Source organism: Prunus dulcis, chromosome 1, assembly GCF_902201215.1.
Source record: "Prunus dulcis chromosome 1, ALMONDv2, whole genome shotgun sequence".
In the NCBI taxonomy this organism is placed as follows: Eukaryota; Viridiplantae; Streptophyta; class Magnoliopsida; order Rosales; family Rosaceae; genus Prunus; species Prunus dulcis.
In genome coordinates, this window is record NC_047650.1 from 25,323,300 (window position 1) to 25,343,591 (window position 20,292).

The 20,292-nt window shown below is 37.1% G+C and overlaps 5 protein-coding genes across 6 annotated transcripts; 2 read left to right on the forward strand and 3 right to left on the reverse strand.

Moving 5' to 3' along the window:
- Positions 1 to 151: 151 nt before the first annotated feature.
- On the forward strand, positions 152 to 2,677 carry LOC117614035 (PLASMODESMATA CALLOSE-BINDING PROTEIN 3-like). Its single transcript, XM_034342707.1, has 4 exons — positions 152 to 441; positions 821 to 1,060; positions 1,167 to 1,209; positions 2,025 to 2,677. The coding sequence occupies exons 1-4, from the start codon at positions 390 to 392 to the stop codon at positions 2,296 to 2,298; spliced, it is 609 nt and encodes a 202-aa protein (XP_034198598.1). The 5' UTR covers positions 152 to 389; the 3' UTR covers positions 2,299 to 2,677.
- Positions 2,678 to 3,245: 568 nt separating this feature from the next.
- LOC117617201 (putative F-box protein At1g47730) lies at positions 3,246 to 4,361 on the reverse strand. The gene has a single exon (XM_034346486.1). The coding sequence runs from the start codon at positions 4,359 to 4,361 to the stop codon at positions 3,246 to 3,248; it is 1,116 nt and encodes a 371-aa protein (XP_034202377.1).
- Positions 4,362 to 5,751: 1,390 nt separating this feature from the next.
- On the reverse strand, positions 5,752 to 6,348 carry LOC117617210 (F-box/kelch-repeat protein At3g06240-like). The gene has a single exon (XM_034346497.1). It carries the CDS (start codon positions 6,346 to 6,348, stop codon positions 5,752 to 5,754), a length of 597 nt encoding a protein of 198 aa, XP_034202388.1.
- A 4,653-nt stretch (positions 6,349 to 11,001) lies between these two features.
- Positions 11,002 to 14,011, reverse strand: LOC117614648 (uncharacterized hydrolase YugF). 2 transcript variants are annotated; one of them, XM_034343527.1, is made up of 10 exons: positions 13,726 to 14,011; positions 13,525 to 13,619; positions 13,340 to 13,437; positions 13,157 to 13,206; positions 12,897 to 12,992; positions 12,669 to 12,758; positions 12,384 to 12,476; positions 12,161 to 12,256; positions 11,712 to 11,777; positions 11,002 to 11,461 (listed from the first exon to the last, which is right to left on the reverse strand). In XM_034343527.1, exons 1-10 carry the CDS (start codon positions 13,894 to 13,896, stop codon positions 11,306 to 11,308), a joined length of 1,011 nt encoding a protein of 336 aa, XP_034199418.1. In that variant the 5' UTR covers positions 13,897 to 14,011; the 3' UTR covers positions 11,002 to 11,305. The 2 variants fall into 2 exon arrangements, 1 of the variants encoding a protein (XP_034199418.1); XR_004583902.1 differs by having other exon boundaries at positions 11,409 to 11,461; positions 11,614 to 11,777.
- Positions 14,012 to 14,957: 946 nt separating this feature from the next.
- Positions 14,958 to 18,327, forward strand: LOC117615041 (erlin-2-B). Its single transcript, XM_034344019.1, has 8 exons — positions 14,958 to 15,237; positions 16,033 to 16,138; positions 16,210 to 16,277; positions 16,359 to 16,418; positions 16,494 to 16,652; positions 17,103 to 17,249; positions 17,649 to 17,972; positions 18,064 to 18,327. Exons 1-8 carry the CDS (start codon positions 15,112 to 15,114, stop codon positions 18,187 to 18,189), a joined length of 1,116 nt encoding a protein of 371 aa, XP_034199910.1. The 5' UTR covers positions 14,958 to 15,111; the 3' UTR covers positions 18,190 to 18,327.
- Positions 18,328 to 20,292: the final 1,965 nt, after the last annotated feature.

A 20,292-nucleotide genomic window follows, 5' to 3' on the forward strand; every position in this document is an offset into this window, starting at 1 on the left:
TTAACTTTTGACCACCCACTTGGGTTTAAGACCGTTCACAAACAGTCAAGTACATGACAAAAGCCATCAGCTTGCTCAGCTCCCTAGAACACTCTCCCCTAACAGATATAAACTATATTATAAATATAAAGCAGCATTCCGCCACATAATGTAAATAAATAAATAAAAAGCTTAATTAAAAAAAGGTTTAAAACCATATCAAATAGAGATATCAGATACCCACCGTCCTTCTCTCTCATATTATTTGCCTACTAGAAATCTCCTTTCTGTGCATCACAGCACTCTCTCTCTCTCTCTCTCTCTCTCTACACACTATCTCTCTCTCTCTTTGGAACCATCTTCATTTCTAGCTCAACCAACTCTCATTTTCTCTTAATCTTGCATCAATCATGGCTGCTTTAGTGTATATAGTGATTTTATTGGCCCTGACTGGCCATTCAAGTAAGCTCTCCTGGATTGTGCTTTAGTGTATATAGTTCTTATTCTTTATTTTCCCAATCTTAGTTCTTAGATGTGAAGGCTGTAGATCATTGCAACCCTTTAATTCCCATCAAGGAAGAGCTTCTCCTAAGTGAAAAAGTTTTAATTTTTCTTCTCTTTTGTTTTCTTGCTCTGTTTTCTCACCCCATCTGATAAATGTCTCCATGATAACACCTTTACTTTGTACATTAGAGCTCATGTATGTGGCCAAAAATTGTTCTTGAGAGTGCCTTTCTTTCTGGTTTTCTTTAAAGGAAAAAATGTTTTCTTATATCTGGATTTAATGTTTTCATTTCCTTTGAAGAAAATTGAACTGATTTCCTTGCTTTTTCTGGGATAGGTGCTACTTATTGCATATGTAAAGATGGAGTTGGTGACTCGGCCCTCCAGAAGGCACTGGATTATGCTTGTGGAGCTGGAGCTGACTGTTCTCCCATCCTTCAAAGCGGTGCGTGTTACCAACCCAACACTATCAAAGATCACTGCAACTATGCTGTCAACAGCTATTTCCAAAAGAAGGGCCAAACTGCACAGAGCTGCGATTTTGCAGGCGCTGCTACACAGAGCCCAACTGCTCCAAGTAAGTTCAATCCTTCTAGGCTTTGAAGATTTTTTTTTTTTATTTTTTTTTTTCCTAATCACTGATTTTATTTTTCTGTGTTTTTTTCCTTCTTGGTGATTAACAGCATCAAGTTCCACTTCCACTTGTGTTTATCCTTCAAGTACCAGGTAGGTGTATAGTTTTTATGTCTGATATTGAATCTTGACTTTGCAAATTGTAGTGAGCATTTTTTCAATGTCTTTAAATGCATTTTTCCCATTTTCCCACCTACTGGAAGGAAAAAGAAAATACCAAAAAATTACAAAGACCTTGCTTTTGGAAACAGAGTTCTTAGTTCTGGTCTGCAATATATTTTTTTAGTCTGTAAAAAGCTTTCTTGTTCTACATATGTGGATTTATTTCCTTTGCCCAAATATTGTTCTCCCGCAAAAGTTCCTTTGTTGATGATGTTTGAATTGAATTTCATCCCATTGTCAAGAATCTAGCTCCCCTGAATTTTCTTATAATTTATGTGGGGGTTGATGGTAGGTACAACCTCTCACTCTGTACTTGAATGTTTGTTCTGAATAAGCATCAACAACTGGTAGAGTAATTTTCAAGAGTGTTCATGAGCATTTTTGGGGACAGTCATTAAGAAAAGTAGATCTACCAGGCCCCTCCATTAGTTAACTTAATAATGTCTTAGGTTGATTTCACAGACTCACAGCTGTGAGCTGTATATCGTAAGCTCTTTGTCCTCTTTCTTCCTACATCTTGACATCTCGATCTCACTGATCTCAGCTTGACATATGTTTTACTACACATGCCACTATAATTAAGGTCCCCTTTGGCCTTTGCTTACCCTGCAACATGTTTAATCTTTCAGCTTGTATATGTAATTAGCAGAAAATTAAATTATCACCCTTAACATAATTTTTATATTTTATTATACCATGTGTTGGATTGAATCTGGATTTTGTTGTTGTTCATCTCTTTTGTTCAGCCAAGCAGGAACTGGCTCTACAAACTCAACCACAACTCCAAGCACAACTCCGACAACGGGCACAACTCCGACAACGGGCACAACTCCAACCACAGGAACCACTCCAACCACAGGAACCACATCTCCCTCATCAGTGTTTGGGATAAGCCCCACCGGGAGTGGCAGCCTCACCGACAATACTGGTGGTGCGGCTTCTATGAAAGGCACAAACTGCTTGTTTTGCTCTCTGGCTTCAACTCTCTTGTTCTCAGTGTTTTTGCTGCTGTGGGGTTGATCAGCTAAAGGCCAATGAGCACAAGGGAGGGAGATACGCATTATGTGGATTATAAAATTTTACCATGGTCAGGAATATGGGTGGGTAGGCATGTAATATGACATTTGGGTTGTTTAGGGAATTGGAAAACATCTGCAAAGGCAAAAACCCCATTAGGGTTTTCTTTGTTTTTGCTTTTGTTTTTCTTCCTCCAATGTGAAAAAGCTGGGAATTCGATTCCATTTTGAGTGGTGATATATATGACTGCTAGTGCTGCCTATATGGTGGGGGGTAGGCAGAACCTGATCTCTTCTTTTTAGATTTTTCCTTTTGTATATGTGTAGAGGCAGTATTTTTTAATTTAATGGAACTATGCTACCCCTACCATTCTACCCTATCATGTCATATTATTTGGTAATTTCCTTCGTTAGCTTAGTGATTAATCATATATCCCTTGTATCTGAGGTCTTGTGTTGAGAGGGGTCACGATCACCTATCATTTAGGACTCTTTCTTAAGCCCCAATCACTTTTGTTAATGCCTTATCATTTAGGCTTTACCATCAACTTACGTATCCTAGTGCTGCAGCTGCACTACCAAATTTGTGGCCGAACTTTGTTGGTGCATCACTGGCCAAAAGATAAAGGAGAAAGGGACTCGCTTCCTTTTGGTCGCATCTATTCTATCGGTTCAAACTCACAAGTTTGGTAGATTTTATTTTATTATCTTATTTAGTCCGATGTTTTATATATGTGTAGAACCAACTTGTCAAAAGTTCTATTTATAATTTCAAATAAATACAAGACAGCAGAAAGTAAACCAAAAATATTAACTTTTACACCGTCAAATTCATAGAAAACTGATTAAATTGAATCGAACTTGTCCATTAATTAGAAAATAAACCAAAAATACATAACTTAAATAGTAGAGCTTAATTGTAGCAATGGTCCGGAATTATATCCGTACATCTCATTTTAAAGGGATAATGCTATCACTATAACTAGTAACTAACTGAATTGGTCTTGTGTAGAGGGGATCTACCGCAACCTCACTAAATACAAAATCAAGTCTTCTATATTGCTTACTCTTCATATTATAAAGATGTAAATGGAGTGTAGGGTTGTCGACTTCCAACGTTCCATTAAAACAGAGCCCTAGCTCACCTGTGTGGATTGTGCCCAAAGCTTGAACGGAAGTTGCTTCTCTTAGCATCTCAGTAATAGTGATAGTCTCCTTAACCCACACGAGGTTTTGGTCGGCTTTCAAAATCCATAAAACTATCTTGTAATGTTTCCACGACCTGCCAACAAGCACACCCACACATCCTCCCACCTCAACTATACTTGCAAAGGCCTTGGAACAAGTATCGAAAATATCATTATACTCTTGAGAAAAATCTTCTGGTAGTGGCACCAAGCTGAAGCTCTCCTCTCTAACGTCAAATACAACTATGGTTTTTCGCCTATTATTGAACCAGTGTATGGCCCCATTGACGCACAGACTTCCAGTACTTGATGTGCCTGTGTGTAAGGTCCATATCTCCATTGCAGGGTCTACCTGCAATGGCCTCCACGAAGAATCCCTACCTAGGCCTAGGGTGTATACGTTCAACCAATGATTCCATTTTCCAAGTTCCCAGGATGAGATGACCTGGAGAACCTTATACTCGTTGGTAAGTGGAGTGAAGCCAAAGTGATATGTATCAAATCCACGGGTATTTACATGGGGAAGTTGAATGGACTCTCGAGTAGTAGGGTTAAGTATGAAAACAGGGCCACACTTAAAGGATGAACAAACCAAGCCATGGACGCTCTGCAGTTTATGAACATTAGTGTTGTAATGGTCGAGAGCTATGCACCCATTCCGGTATGAAATTTCTGCGAGGGGTGTTGGAATTGGAACCTTATATTTATTCCCTCCTCCCTCTCCTTGTTGCTCCTCCTCTATTTTTGAAGAGAAGAAGCGGTTACCGTTTTTGAAAATGAAGTTAGTGGTGCTCTTGCGAAAGTTGGAGAAGGCGGCGACAAAGAAAGGGCTGTGGATGAGGGAGGACCAAGACTTGCATACGCACCTGCACCGCGTCATCAGATCCTCTGCTGGTAGCCGTGGGAGTATATGAGGGAATATGATTTCGGTTGGGAGCTCCCGAATTCGATCATCATCATCACCTTCCTCCTGAAATTAGTTTTTTTTTTTTTCTTTTCAAAATTAAATACAACCAAAGAGCAGTGAAACGGCTATCATATAAATTACACACACACATATCTCGAATTTACCAATTTCCTTGGACGACTTTCTCTGGCCATTGAAAGACCTCCAACCGCCAAGCCAACCCCAAGGACGAGGGAACAAGAGAATATAGTAACGCTAAGAGGCAGAAAAGAAACCAAGAGATACTATTATATGCTTTTGCTATAGGGTTTGTTGGCTTGTCATTAATAGGAAAAAAGGAATCCTAACCATATATAGATGTATACTTTTGCTTGGATTGGAATTTGTTTTCTGATACGATTATTCAAAACCCGATTTCACTCAAATTCTTATACAATTTTATTTTTGAAGTTTTTATTTGGGGGACAATTCAAATTCCAATTGTTTGAAGAAAAGGGTCAGCCCTCCAGAAGGCGTGGGATTATGCTTGTGGAGCTGGAGCTATCCAAGATCACTGAGTTTATTAAAAACGGTTCGTGTTACCAACCCAACTCCTTACAAGTCATTGCAAGATTTTCTAACTTTCCAACGTGGACTTTTTACATTCACATTCTCACATTTCCATCCTTCTAGACCTCTCACCTGCTTTGAATAAATTTTTTTCTTCTCCTAATCACAGATTTTATTTATTTATTCTCCTTTCTTGGTGACGAATAGACGTTTTACTGCATGTCACTGTAATCAATTGTAAATACTACCAATTAAGTTCCCCATGGCTGCCAATTTCGGTCACCCCACCCCAACCCCATCACCGTCATCTCTTCTTCAGCACCCCATTAAAAGCACGTAAGAAAAGCTATACATCATCACAGACTAATAAATATCACGAGAATCGCATGTATTTGCTAGCTAAGAAATGATGGCGAAGAGAACATATATGTATACCTAGCTATAATGACGTTCATCCAACTCATTTTAAGGGGACAATGCTATCATCATAAATACTTACTAACTTAAGTGGTGAAGTCTCCCAAAAACCTGTCAAATTATGAGAAAAATAAAAATCAAGTATTCTGGATCGTTTGCTCTTCATATCATAAAGATGTAATTGGAGTGCACAGTCGTCAAAACCCCGTGAAGTTTCAATACCAAAAGTGGATGCGATACATAACGAATCTGAGCAGATTGTATTTCTGTCCAAATAGAGCGCAAACGCTAGCTCGCCTGTGTGGATTGTACCCAAGACTTCAACAAATCCTGCTTCTCTCTGCATCACGCTAATAGTCTCCTTAACCCACACAAGGTTTTGGTGGTCCTTCAAAATCTATTGCACTACCTTGTTCTGTTTCCACGACTTGTCAGCATACACGCCCACACATCCTCCCACCTCAATTATACTTGCATCGGCCTGGCCATAATCATCAGTAATGCGTTTGTATTCATGATTATCTTGACCAAACTCTTGAGTATAATCTTGGGGTAGTGGCACCACCCTGAATGTCTCCTCTCTAACCTCAAATACCACTATCAATTTCTGCCTCTCGTACATCCAGTGTATGGCCCCATTGACGCACACACTTGCACTACATCTCACGTTTGTCTCAAAGGCGTAACTTAGAGCATCAAAAAGAAGATGGCCAGGGTCTACCTGCAATGGCCTCCACGAAGAATCCGTGCCTAGCGTGAATACGTTGAACTGAATATCCAATTTTCTAGGTGTTTTGGGACGAAATCGTTGGAAGATCTGGAGAACCTTATACTCATTGGTAAGTGGACTCAACCCGAAGTGATATGTAGCGAATTTATTGTATTCTCGTTTTGCATGAGGAAGTTGGATGGACTCTCGAGTGCTAAGGTTATGTATGGAAACAGGGCAAGAGCCAGAGGATGCACAAGCCAGGCCATGGACAATCTGCTTCATGCATGGAAGCTCGGCGATGGGTGTTGGAATTAGAATAATATTATTCCCTTGTTGCTCCTCCTCGTCTATGTTTGACAAGAAGAAGAGTTCATTCTTTCGGAAAAGTAAGTTAGTGGTGGTGCTCTTGTTGCTTTCATTCCGGAAGGCTGTGACGAAGGAAGGGCAGCGGATGAGGGAGGACCAAGACTTGCATACGCACCTGCACCGCAGCAGAGCCTTTACTGGTAGCCGTAGGAGTATAGATATTATGATTTCGGTTGGGAGCTGTGGATTTGGACGACTTTTTCTGTCGATCGATGCTATACTTTTTCTAGGGTTTGTTGGCCTGGTATTAATAGTAAAACAGGATGACAAAAAAGGAATCCTAATTAATTGTTTATACCCGAATTAAACGACCAATGACCACCCGACACGTGGACAGAATCGACAGCTTCACACTACAGGCCCTTGGGCAGGAACCCTACCGAAGCATATACATCTTGATGCTTTTGCCTTTGGACACGTGTCATGCTCACAGTCCGCTCCTACAGTCCCACATCGGAAATTCCAAAATAAGCACACCTCCCAAGGTCTATATAAGGAGACCCCTATTCCCAAAGAAGGGGGACAGAACGATCAACGGTACGCTATCGCTTGATCTGTAATCTGACATTTACTAAATCCGTACTTACTTAAGCATCGGAGAGCCTTTGGCCGGTACCGCACCGGTACCCCAAGGTTTTACCGAACGTTCCCTTTTTGCAGGAACCCGATCTTCCGAAGACTAACTCCCTTCCGAAGGCACGATATCACTAAGTTGGGCGAATCACGTGTCAAACCACTTTTTCGCATCAACATTAATCATATCGAAATTATGTAAATAATTCATGGAGATTCACTGTTATACTCAATAAAGAGCCCAAATTTTGGAATATATATATATATATATATAGTCCCGATCTCTTGGACTACAGGAGTCCAAGAGATTGTGGTCACTCACCGTTAGATATTAATCCAATGGTTCAAAATGATATATATAAATGCAATATGACATAAATGATTATTACCCGATTCAAGTCAACCGTTGAATTTACATCCAACGGTGAGTGACCATAAATCTCTTGGACTACAGGGGTCCAAGAGATCAGGGCTGTATATATATATATAAAAGAGCCCAAATTATTAATTTTTTGTTTTTTTTGTTTTAAAAAAAAAACCCTATATGAAATGGACTTTAGAAATACACTCAAAGTCCATTTACAAAACTATCATTGATTTCTTAAAACAAACCCAGTCCTAAAATCTCATAAAAAAGCTCAAAACACTCAATAGGGCATCAAAGTAATTTAATAATCAAAATTAAATTCAAGAGGGCCAACTGTCATTTTTTTGGTTTTTTTTTTTGTTTGTTTGTTCATAGGAATTGAGGGCTAGTTTGGCATTACTGTGCTGTGAAAATAATCGCTGTCAGATTTGCTGTGAGGGAAATTAGCTGTGAGAGAAAACATTTTAGTGTTTGGTAAATTTTTTGTTAACAATGTTGCTAGTACTGATTCCCACATAATCAGAAAATGATTCACGCATAATTATATAAGCCTCGTTTGGGAGTATTTTGGATAGGCCAAAAAGCACTTCTATGGAGAATCACTTCTCTATATAATCACTTTAAATGATTTTATGGAGAAGCACATGAGAGCTGCTTCTCCTCAAATTCACTTAAAATCACTTAAAGTGATTATATGGAGAAGCACGTGGGAGGTTCTTCTTCCTAGAAGTGATTCTAGCATATTTAAAATAACTCCCAAACGAGCCCTAAACCCAGCTCTTCTTCAAAATTGATTCTCGCATAATCAAAAAATGAAAGTACTTCAATAGCTGCTTTCCCTTATAGCTTTCTCTCACAGCAATTTTTAACAATAAATGATTTTATCATAGTTTACCAAATGGGCTGGGCTTCCCATTTTTTTTTTAATCACTTATCACCCCAAATAAGTAATGTCAAACGAACACTAAATGGTGTAGGGTTTATTTATTGGGCTTCATAGATCTAGGTCCAAAACGATTAGTTGCTATTGGGTTTAGTCCATGCGTTTTTGGTTTTATATGTAGGTCCTTTGACATTTTTTACTTTTTTTGTTATGTTGATTTTACCCTTTGAGGTAAATAAGGAAAATATGTTTAAAATCTAAATTTAATGCATTATTTCTTTGTTTGAATTTCAGAATTTAAATTTTGAAATATTTACTTGATAATATTTCTAATATATGGATAAAATACAATTTAATCAATGAAAAGACTAACATATTATATCAATCGATCAGACAAATACCCACATAAAATTATGTGTCAAGTGTGAGTATACCTGTTGTAGATGTATGAGTCCCTTTTTGTCCTTTTTCTATAACCTTTTAGATAAGTACTTTTTTACTTTAGTTATGAGTTTAAAAATTCATACCAAAGGTATTATATGAGTTCAATTACTCGAACTAGAGGCAATTTATGGGTACAACTATGTGCACAAGAGCTAGCTTTTGGGTTTAATTACCTAGACTAGAGGTAACTTATGGATTACCTGGACTAGAGGTAATTTATGAGTTTAATTACCTGAACTAGAGGTGGGGTTGCAATTAAATTCAAATCAAATCTAACAATTAATTTCCTACAAATCAATAACTTACCGGTTTTACAAATCCATAATTTACCTTATTTATGTTTTGGGGGCATAATTGGAACAACAAAATAATTAATAAATAAGTAAAATAAGGTGTAAACATAAATAAATAAATAAAGGCATGTAATCTTATGTAGCGCAAAAATCAAATAACTTGGATCAACAACAACTTCTACATGGATTGCACCTAACATCTCTCATAAGAATTGGACTTATGCCAAATTTTCTATTATTTATATTATTAGTTATAAGAATGAGTATATGACTAAATATCTCAATAAGTAATCGTATGTATTTATTAACTAAGAGATGACTGTGAAAGAGAACTTAGAACTAACGTATTTTTTTGATGAAATTGGAACTAAAATATTTTGATCAAACATAATCCTGTCAAGACAACAGAAGATAAACAAAAAATATTATATTTTACATCGTCAAATCAAGTTCCTATAAACTGATTATATTGAACCGAACTTGTCCATCAATTAGATATTAATTATTCATTCTAACGTTGGCCATTTACCTCGTTTTATTAACACTTGATGGGACTTTCTGTTGTTTATAGGTGAGTTTTTCTCTTTTGTCTTTTTCCTGAGAAATTTATGAACCATTTTGTAATATATTTGGGGCAGCTGGGTTCAAAACTCAAAGCTCACATAAAAGTATTGATTAGACCCACACATCCTCCAACCTCTAACGTCAAATACCAGTATGGTTTTTGGGCACAGTACAGGCACGTATATGGCCCCATTGATGCACACACTTCCACCGAAAGGAATGTCTGCAGGGGCTCCCTGCAATGGCCTCCACAAAGAATCCCTACCTATAACGTTCCATTTATAATGCTTTTTTCCAGGTTCCCAGGATGTGAAGAAATGGAGAACCTTAAACTCGTTGGTAAGCGGATTGAGGCCAAAGCTATACCCAGCAATTGCATTCCCCTTAGATTGTGGCACCACTCTGAAGATCCTCCCACCTCAATTATACTTGGATGGTCGTCAGCCTGCCAACTAGAAGAAATTTTAAAATTGTAGTCGCCAAACTCTTGAGCAAAATCTTCAGCTAGTGGCACCACTCTGAAGATCTCCTCTCTAACGCCAAATATCACTATCGTTTTCTTCATCCCATCGAACCAATGTATGGCCCCATTGATGCACAAACCAAGCCATGGACGCTTTGCACTTTATGAAAAAATTATCGTGAAAACGTTCGGGAGCTTTGCACCAAGTCCTGTATGAAAGTTCGGCGACAGGTGTTGGAATTAGAATATTATTATTATTCCCTCCTCCTCCTCTATTTTTGAGGTGAAGAAGCGGTTATCTTGAACCTCTGGGAGACCAACAGCCATATTATTAAGCCAAGCCACAAACTCTGAAACTTCGGAGCATGACAAATTTTATTTATAAATAATAAATACACTCTGACGCTAAAATCCATTATGCTATTGCATCCAATAAAAAACTATACTCACCACTTTGCCAATCTTCTCTAGTTTTTGGCCATTAATATTCAACTATGCAATTATTGCAACCCAAAAGTATCAACTTTCAAAGATAAGAAAAGGTAGAGATGGTGGTGTTGTTACAATTTGTATTGCAAGAACCTCCTTTCAGGGCTGTGTTTTTATTGTTGTAATCTGGGTTTGTGTCATGTTTCTTCAATTGAATTGCTACTGTTTAACCCCAAAAAAAAAAACAAAAAGGTAGAGATGGGATTAGCCAAGTTGGCTAAAGCGAATGTACTCTCAACTATGCAATCGAGTTCGAATACCTCTTTCTGTAATTTAGGTTATATTAAAGTATATTATCGTTTGTATAAAAAATTAAAATTAAAATTAAAAAAAGCTTTCACAAATGGTCTGAAGGCCGTCCATGCATATTTTATCCTTATTATTGTGGCAGTAGTAAGGTCAAGAAGTTCCATTCAGCTACTTAAAAAGAAGATTCTTAACCAGTAGACATGCGCAAAAGTAAATGAAGATAATTCCTGACAGAAAGTTACAATTGACTGCAAGTAAAACTGCTAGTTACTTGTTCAACTAATAACGTATCTGAGTTCTGAAGAGGGTGTGTCTTTACATATCCTAATCATGGATCATACATCTCAGCATGCTATAAATGGATTATCCCCTCAACTCTCATGAGATGGCACGCTTTAAACGTGAACCTAGCTTTTCAAAGATGCACAAGAAAAACCCTAGTTGTAGAAAAACATGGCGGGACAGGAAATTGTGAATGCCACGAAACCATGAGGTTGAGAATGGGACACAAGTACGTTCAGTATTAAGCAGAGATGAAAAGTAAGCCTTCAAATTTGAGAAATACATTGAATCTCTTTGTACTGATCTTGTTGAACCAATTCCACAATCATTTTAGCAACAGAGCTTGGTTTTTCCACATGAGGAATGTGTCCGCAATCTGGTATTTGTCGTATAACTGCATTTGGCAGTTCACAGTGCAATCTCTGCCATATATATAAATATCGAGAACCACAGGATTATCAAACTGTACAGAATTGTCATATGTGGAAAGATGAAATGCTCAATAGGTCAAAACACTACCCAAATAAGAGAGAAAAGTTTGTGCAGTGCACTGTCAAAATTTCTCTTCAAATACCTTTGAAAAGATTGTTTCTAGATATATTTAATAAGACATGGCAGTCATATTTGTATCATGATCTCCATTTATGCCTATAGAAAGAAGAGAAGTACTACCACTCCAAGCTTGCTGCTAATAATCTGGTCATCCTCACCCCATATGATAAGAGTCTTCTGTTTTACCTGCCAAACAAAATGTGGATGATATTATGAAACAAATATCAGATTTTGGGCATTCTAAAATGAAGAAAACTTCAAATGCAAGGGCATTTCATCCATACATTGTAAGAGTACAGAAAAGCTTAATCCAATCAAGTTAACAAAAGGTTATTTGATTTTATTCCTCTTGCCAAGAGATAAAGGACTTAGGTGAGTATAAAACTACAATCTCTCTCTCTTCTGTTTTTCCTTTTTTCTTAATCATGTGAACTAAGAAACTTGCAATGTAGTAAAACACCACCTATTCACCTTTTGGCAGAAGGGATCCTTTTTCCCATAGGCAGGATTATTTTTCAAAGAACTTCTCAACTCAAATATTTATTTATTTATTTTAAAGTCAGACATACCTGTTCTATCTGGGCACTAACATTATAACCCCCACTCATCATGAAATCCACAGTTGCATCCTCCCACCAAGGAAACAGACAATGCAAGCGGCCCACCTAGATAAGATTACAAGAAACAACATAATTAAATCTCTCCAGCCTCAGAAGATCCTAAGGGGATAAGAAATTGCAAAATTTATCTATATAAATATTGCATTATCTTCTTTCAAATAAAAACCCTTACATTAGTCCAATCTAAATTGGTACTGAGTGATATGCCACTGAAGCACAAAAAGTTTACATAGAAGCGCAGTGGGAGACTCTTCAATAAAGATACCTGGCCAAAAAAATTCCCTGTAGTCACTGTAATGAGGACATCAAAATAAAATGATAAATATGGCTTTGGCAATGATCTCAGAATCACAGAAATTATAGCCTCTAGGAGGACATGATCTTAACAGAGAAATGGTGAAGATAACATGTAGACAACAGTGGATTTGACGAAATAGTGACTTGAGTAAACTCTCACTCCAGCATAGGCTAACATTTTAGGCATGCTTGCTAGATCTCCAGTGCCTTCTGTATACACACTTGCATCAATCAAAACCAGCCTGTCGACCTGAAAAGGTAAGCTGAAGACTTCTAAATTTCATGGTACATTGAAGATACTAATTATAACAACCCTGTTCGATGCATTACTTGGAATTTCTTTCAAAATGAATTTTAATTCTAAGATCAAACATTAGAAATCACTTACAGCTTCTGGATGGTTGACTGCAAAGTCAATTGCAACAGCAGCACCAAGGCTTGGTCCAACCAATATCATTGGCTTTTTGATGTAGGATTTCCAAAGCTGCCGTGAATTTGAAACAAATCATTGCTAATCAGCAGATAAATACAGACTCTACGCAATAATATTAGGAATAACTTCTTCCCACAAATGACTGGCACAAACTTCCCTTCATATTAAATAAACAAAACCAATGAAAGAGGCATTCAAGAAATAAAATAACCCACCTGGAAAAAATGGTCACGCTTAGAGGCCACATTGCAGGAGGGAAGTCTTTCTGACACATACAAAACAAAATGTGCAAAAGAAGGAAAGAGTTAATTTTTCTTTTTGTACAAAAGGATATGACATAAAAAGAGAGCAATTATAAAAACCAAAAATTTTGGTCTCAAACAATGAAAGGAGCAAACCCAAATCAGAGAAACCCCAGCCAAGAATGTCAACAGCCCAAGTCTCCAAGCCAGCTTCCTCAAGCAATGGATAAGTGTATCTCCATTCTAAACAGGAGCTGAATAATAAGAGACAGTGAACTTCAAAGACACATATATTTAAAAGTAAAAAACCAAACCAAAAAAAAAGGATTTTTCTTAAGGACCTGTCAAAACCATGGAGAAGAACCACTGGACTTGTGTTGCTCTGTACCAATGGCTTCACACAACTACTCATCACACAATTTTCTCCAAAGCTCACCTGCATTAATTTAATATTGCCCAGGTAGCTACAGAAATTAAACACACTAAATTAAAGAAAACCGTGAAGAGAAAATTGAAGAAATGGATGCGAGAGCTAGAGTTACAGGCAGCCTTTCGATTCGTGCAGCGAGCTTTCGAGCGAAAGGGTCTTTGATCTTTTCGACCTCTTTGGGAAGGAAAGAAGGGAACCCAGAAACGGACCGGACCCTGAAGCCTCTTTGGATAGTGCATTTCGCGGCAATGGATGGTGTAGAGCCGCCTGTGAGACTTAGCATATTTGGTCACCTGCAGGGGAGATTAGCTTCGGGCAAAAGAGAAAATTGAAGAAGTGAAACGCAGATGCAGTGTTTTCTCTATCGTCTACAGACTCTGTTTACTCTATCCCCGCTGAAGAAGACGTCGGTCTGCGTGGCCTCTTATGTTTGTGTGGCGGGAGCTTATAGTCAACATTACGACCAAAAAGAAAAAGGAGCTTATTGTCAACACGGTGCGTTTTGCACTTGTCCTAGCACTTGGTGGACTGGGCCACAGCCCAAACAACAAAAGTATTTGGGCCCAATAACACGATAACACCTCACAATAGGGACCCTTTCAGTGGCTGTAGGGATGATAACGGTCCAATTCAAGGTCGGACATGGCAATATCATCTTTGTCCTCATCTTCCTTGCATGTTCTCTTCTCTGCCCCTATTTCTGATAATAATTTTTAAGGAATTCCTGTAAGGAGTTATCTCCCAAACCCGCCTCAAATCTCCAACTTTTTTAAATTAAAAATAATATTTATTCTACTTTTATAGAACTACTCAAATTCATCTCAATTTAAGTTGAAAAAATTAAATAAATTTTATATTATATCAAAATTTAAAATTTAGAGATTCCAGTACTCACTCTCGATTTTCCCCTAATATCTCTCCCTATTAGAGTCAGACCCGATGTGGACTTCTGCAATTCCTAGTAGCACATAATAAGTTTTTTCAAATACATTTCTTTGCGACCAATTTTTATATAATAAATTTATTTTATAAATAATGAAAATGTGATTAACTAATACAATAAAGAATATTCTCTCTTTGATTTTTTTTTAAAAAAAGAGAGACTGTCTCTCGTTGATTTAATATAAATATCGAATGAGCCGAATTTCTGAATTTTAAAGTTTTTTAGGTTGAAATCTTCAAATTTTAGTTGTGTTCAAAAAAAAGTATTTTTAGTTTTTTCTGGTTGGTCACCACGGGAAGGAAGCCGTTGCAACGGCGAAATAGCGCCAAACGTACACATGAATTTCATGGAAGCTGGACTAAAACTTTGGACCCACAATAGTGGATCTAAATATGCTCCACGTGTAATTTTCCGTTTCATCCGACGGCCATAATCCAATACCGACCCATTAGGCTCGCCCTCCAAATAGCCAAATCTCCGAATCCAATTTCCTAAAAAGGAAAACAAAGAAGAAAAGGCGTGAGAGCTCTGAGACAGTGAAAGAGAGAAACCGCCATGGATCCACAGCAGCAGAGACCAGGAGCTCCACATCATCGTCCTCAGCCTCCGGCTCCAGGCGGAGGTGGCGATTCTTCGGCCGTTCTCTTCGTACTCTTCGGTTTCCTAGCCATCTTCGCCTTGGTAACCCCTATCACACCTTATGCTTTACTCTCGTCCTGAGAACCATGGCGATGTCCTCTTTTGTCACATTCTTCATCAAACTCTTTTTTCACTACCGATTTCTTTTGTATTTTTGGTTATTCTTTTCTTCCATCACACTTTAGGTTTTGCCTTCGAGCTTAAGTTTGGTTCTGGTTGAACTAATTGCTCTAGCTTGTATACAATGTCGCTGCTCTTGATTTTCACGTATTGCACGCTTAAATTTCGTTTTTCATGTAGTTTACAGTTTCTTAATGCGTTTGTTCGTATCATTAATGCTTAAATTTTTGTAAAGCTTGCATGTATCTAGTAAAGTGAATCTGCTCTTGTTATGTGCTTATTCCATAGTAATTTACCTCTTTATTAAAAGCAAAGAATTGATTTCGAAGCATGTGATTTTTTTTATAATGGTTTTGAATCCATTTTCAGCTATCTCAATTGTCTTTCAGGAATTTGATGCATGACTTATATTAAATACAGCATGGCACTCTATGATGCGGAAACTAAGATTATTCCTGGCATGTCAAGCAATTACCTCAAACAATTGTGATTGTTAAGTGTAGCATTTGGCTTAATACATGTGTCTATAACGACCTACTCAGGTTACTGGTCAAATACAAAATAGATCATCATTCAGAACGAGTCATGAGGCATGCTTCCATAATGATAGCCGTAGTAGATTGGATACAATTTTTGCTAATTGTTTTGATATGCTAGCCAGGGAACTTCGAGTATTATGTTAAATTCTTAAAACCTGGGATGTGTTGATATTTACAGACGATGCTTCCATCAACATCATTATCCATTCTTCACCAAGTTCCAGAAGGTCATGTCGGGGTATATTGGAGAGGAGGTGCACTTCTGAAGACTATTACTGATCCAGGTAATTTGCCTTGAGCAGTTGCTTGCATAGGGACTTAAATTTTTTCTGCTTCTAATTATTTCAAATTTCAGGTTTTCATCTCAAGCTGCCCTTGGTAACCCAGTTTGAACCTGTTCAAGTCACCCTTCAGACTGATCAGGTAACTTTGTTGACGCTCTGAAAATTTAGGATTTTGTCTTTCCATTCTTACACTTGAACCCTTCTGTCAAAACAATTGCAGGTGAGGGATATTCCATGTGGTACAAAAGGAGGTGTCATGATCAATTTTGAGAAGATAGAGGTAGGGCTATATTACTGAGAAGTCAGATTTCCAATATTCTCAATGTGTGTGCACTGAGTGGGGTTCCTTTTTCAGGTTGTAAACCGGCTTCGTAAAGAATTTGTGTATGAGACACTTCTCAATTATGGTGTGCAATATGACAACACGTGGATATATGACAAAATTCATCATGAGATCAATCAGTTCTGCAGCTCACATTCTCTTCAAGAAGTATACATTGATGTGTTCGATCAGGTAAGCAAATGACTGTACCCTTTTTCCATATGTAGTTTCTCAACACCATATGTAGTCTGCCCGATACAGAGCATAACTTTTTTCCTTTTCTCTTTTGTGATGTGAACCTGAGGGTCGTGGCATACATTGGGAAAAAATTATTTGTTGGCTCTGGCATTTGATTTGATGTTTTCCTCCTGGGGTCAGTCATGCGTTCTATTGTTATGTCTCCACAAAGGAGCTGTTGATTAGGTGCTTTGCTGTTGCTGCTATAGATATTTGTTGAGCTTCTGATGCTGTTAAGGATCTTGTGGCACTTCCCTTTCTTTTACCATTTTGGAACGTCCTGTATTAATGAGATAGTTTGTTTTATAATATTCATGGCTTGAATTTTTTTTATCTTTTAGTTATGTCCAAAATCTCATATTTTTTCCTTGTCTACCAACCAAACAATATATTCAACCTTTTCAGATTGATGAAAAGATGAAAGAAGCTCTTCAGGGTGACTGTACACGTTATGCTCCAGGAATTGAAATTATCAATGTACGTGTTACAAAGCCTGCCATCCCAGAGAGTATAAGACGCAACTTTGAACAAATGGAAGAGGAACGGACTAAGGTAAAGATAAGAAGAGTTCATTTCATTCTATTTCTTCATCCATAGTTTTGTTGCAAACGTTGGATGATTACTAAAATAGAAATTTGTGTATCCTTACACTGCATCTAACTTATGCAAGAATTTATCTTTTCTGATTCTACTTCCTGCTCTTTTAGGTTTTTTGTTGAATTTTACAATTTTGTTTACACATTTTCCCTAAACATTACAGTTCTCCAGTGCAATTGACACATAAGTCTCTTATGCATTCAATTTTACTCTTCCAAGTACTTGATGCCCAAACATCTGACATGCATGCCTTATAAAGAAAGAAAAAAAACCTGTAGTGAGATTTTAGGCTAACCTTTTCTTACAGTTACAGGATGCTTTATCATATCAGGGGTGTTGGGTGTTACTGTGTAGGTCTTAATTGCTATAGAGAGACAGAGAGTGGTGGAGAAAGAGGCAGAAACCAAGAAGAAGATGGCTATCAGTGAGGCTGAGAAGAATGCCAATGTGAGCAAGATTCTCATGGAACAAAAGTTAACGGAGAAGGACAGTTCCAGGAGGCAGGCGGAAATCGAAAATCAGATGTATACAGCGAGGGAAAAGAGCCTTGCGGATGCTGATTTCTATAAAGTAATGAGAGAAGCTGAAGCAAACAAGTTGAAGCTTACTCCACAATTTCTTGAGCTTAAATTCATCGAGGCCATAGCTGACAATACCAAAATTTTCTTTGGAGACAAGGTTGGTCCCTGCCTCGAATGTTTTATGTGTTATTTGTGTTTGTGTGTCCTGGTGCAATCTTTACTCAGTTACTTTGCTCTGCACTCTGCAGGTACCTAATATGGTTTTGGATCAGAGGTTGCTGGGGAACTTCTTGCAGGTTTCCAAAGAAGTTTCCAAGGAAGTTAACTCAGAATCTGGCTCTGGGGAGGATAATCCTGAAGTTCAATTTGTCTGATGCATTGCTATATCTTAAATGTTTGGATTGGTACATACATACTCTGAACACAATAGGGAGAAAGAAAAACCATTGAATTTTGCACCTAAATTTGTTGATTTTTCTCTTTAGTTATATGTCCTCAATTGCCCTTCTCTATTTGGTCTTTTAAGAGTTTAAAATTTCAGGTTAATATGTTACCAGAGATCCCCTAAATTGTGCTGGCGACAGTTGCACACTACATGCAAGTGGCTCTGTGTTGTGGCTGTTAACGGTTGATGTGTTATGAGACCTACTTGATCAACGGTTAACAGCCACTTGCCGCATGAGCCATTACTCTGTATATAGCATTAGTATGTTGCCTTATTTTCATCAAAACATATGTTGGTGATTACGAGTAATCAAAGCACATTGGAATTGTTTTCTGATGATAACAAGGGGATCGTTTATTTCCGGTTTTGGTCGTGACAAGGGGACTGTTATGTTATCTCTTGGCCTCGTGTTAAGAATTGAAGGGGTTGCTGTCATGGGGCCCCTTGTTATAGAAACTTCTCTTTTTGACACGTGCGTACTCTTCTGAATGAAAACATAACGTGTCACTGTTACTCTTCTCATTCGAAAGTTCCAATTTGGATACGTACGTGTGACGAAGAGTGTCATCCAGTATTGATATGGAGAGGTCTGATGTAGCATGGTAACTAAGCAGTGACTGCTAAAATGCTCACAACTCAATGCTGTGTATTGTCAACAACGATGTTTCATCCCCATCAAATTTTTGGGTGCCAATATTGATATCAAAGCATGAATTGAAAGAAAAAAATGAAAATAAGCAGAACCACCTAATTTTATCGCTAACAACTAAAACAGAGGCACTTTTTTATTTTTCCGGCCAAAAAACAAAAAAGTTTCATAGTAAGGAAACTTTGTATGAACAAGGCAACTCGTATTATATTTTAATTGTTGTTGGCATTTTATTTTAGAGTTATTTACATTGACATCCCTTTTTTATTTTTTGGTCAGGTTTTAAAAATTACACGAACACCCGTTGAGATTTCAGATTGTTTTCACAAAACCTCTTTTCGTTGATTGTTCGTCCAAATATGGATGATTTCATTTATATAAAAAAAAAGCTTATGCAAATGACAAAATTAACTTCAACTAATGCATGTGCAATCTAATCTCATAGGCTAACTTTGTCATTTGAAGAAATCTTTTTATATAAAACCATCAATCTTTGGACGAAAATCAACAGAAATGTGTTTTATGAAATCAATTTAACACTTAGGTGGTGTTCATGTAATTTATAAAACCGCAAAGGTGGTGTTCGTGTAATTTATAAAATCGCAAAGGATTTTGTGAAAACACTGAAAAACTCAAGGGTGTTATTATGAATAACTATATATTATATTTTATATTACAAAAGGGGGTTATGCATTTTCCCTTAATTTCGGACGCAAAAATTGCTTCATTTTAAAAGAGACTTGATGATGTCACTGATACTACTATTTTTCTTTCATTTTAAAAAATAAATAAATAACTTTCTTACGTGGGTTGACCTAAATGGTCCCCCAACTATTGCTCCATTATTATTTTGGTCTACCAACTAAAATTTTCAATTCAAACGTCTTTAAACTTTTTATTTTGTACTAAGATGGTCTATCCGTCAAAGTCTGTGTATTATTCCGTGAAATCGAGGGACAAAACCGTAATTTTAGGTGAGTATCCTCCTCTAAAAGGGTTATTGATCTCAATGGTCCCCCAACTATTGCTCCAATATCATTTTGGTCCACCAACTAAAATTTTCATTTGAACTGTCCTTCAAATTTATTTATTTATTTATTTTTTTGGTATCAAGATGGTCCTACTGTTAAAGTATATCAATTTTATTGTTAAATTGAGGAGTAAAAATGTCTCTATGAATTAAAATAGTAATATATAATTAAAAATTAAAGAAAACTATTATAAAACTTAGAAAATTTTAAAAAATTGAATCTCACTAGCCACATGTCTTTTTTTTTTTTTTTGGTGAGACTGACCTAACAATTAATAATAAAAAAATTCTCTATTGTTTAAATTAATTAAAATCACATATATATATATATATATAATAACAAATTTTTTAAA

Coding starts and splice junctions, on each gene's coding strand:
- LOC117617210 (XM_034346497.1), bottom strand. CDS start 6,348: ATGAAGCAGATTGTCCATGGCCTGGCTTGTGCATCCTCTGGCTCTTGC.
- LOC117615041 (XM_034344019.1), top strand. CDS start 15,112: ATGGATCCACAGCAGCAGAGACCAGGAGCTCCACATCATCGTCCTCAG. Junction 16,139..16,209: donor GAAGACTATTACTGATCCAG/GTAATTTGCCTT, acceptor TTCAAATTTCAG/GTTTTCATCTCAAGCTGCCC. Junction 16,653..17,102: donor ACATTGATGTGTTCGATCAG/GTAAGCAAATGA, acceptor CAACCTTTTCAG/ATTGATGAAAAGATGAAAGA.
- LOC117614035 (XM_034342707.1), top strand. CDS start 390: ATGGCTGCTTTAGTGTATATAGTGATTTTATTGGCCCTGACTGGCCAT. Junction 442..820: donor GGCCCTGACTGGCCATTCAA/GTAAGCTCTCCT, acceptor TTTCTGGGATAG/GTGCTACTTATTGCATATGT. Junction 1,061..1,166: donor ACAGAGCCCAACTGCTCCAA/GTAAGTTCAATC, acceptor GGTGATTAACAG/CATCAAGTTCCACTTCCACT.
- LOC117617201 (XM_034346486.1), bottom strand. CDS start 4,361: ATGACGCGGTGCAGGTGCGTATGCAAGTCTTGGTCCTCCCTCATCCAC.
- LOC117614648 (XM_034343527.1), bottom strand. CDS start 13,896: ATGCTAAGTCTCACAGGCGGCTCTACACCATCCATTGCCGCGAAATGC. Junction 13,207..13,339: donor CTGGGGTTTCTCTGATTTGG/GTTTGCTCCTTT, acceptor TGTATGTGTCAG/AAAGACTTCCCTCCTGCAAT. Junction 11,778..12,160: donor TTAGTGCCCAGATAGAACAG/GTATGTCTGACT, acceptor TTTGTTTGGCAG/GTAAAACAGAAGACTCTTAT.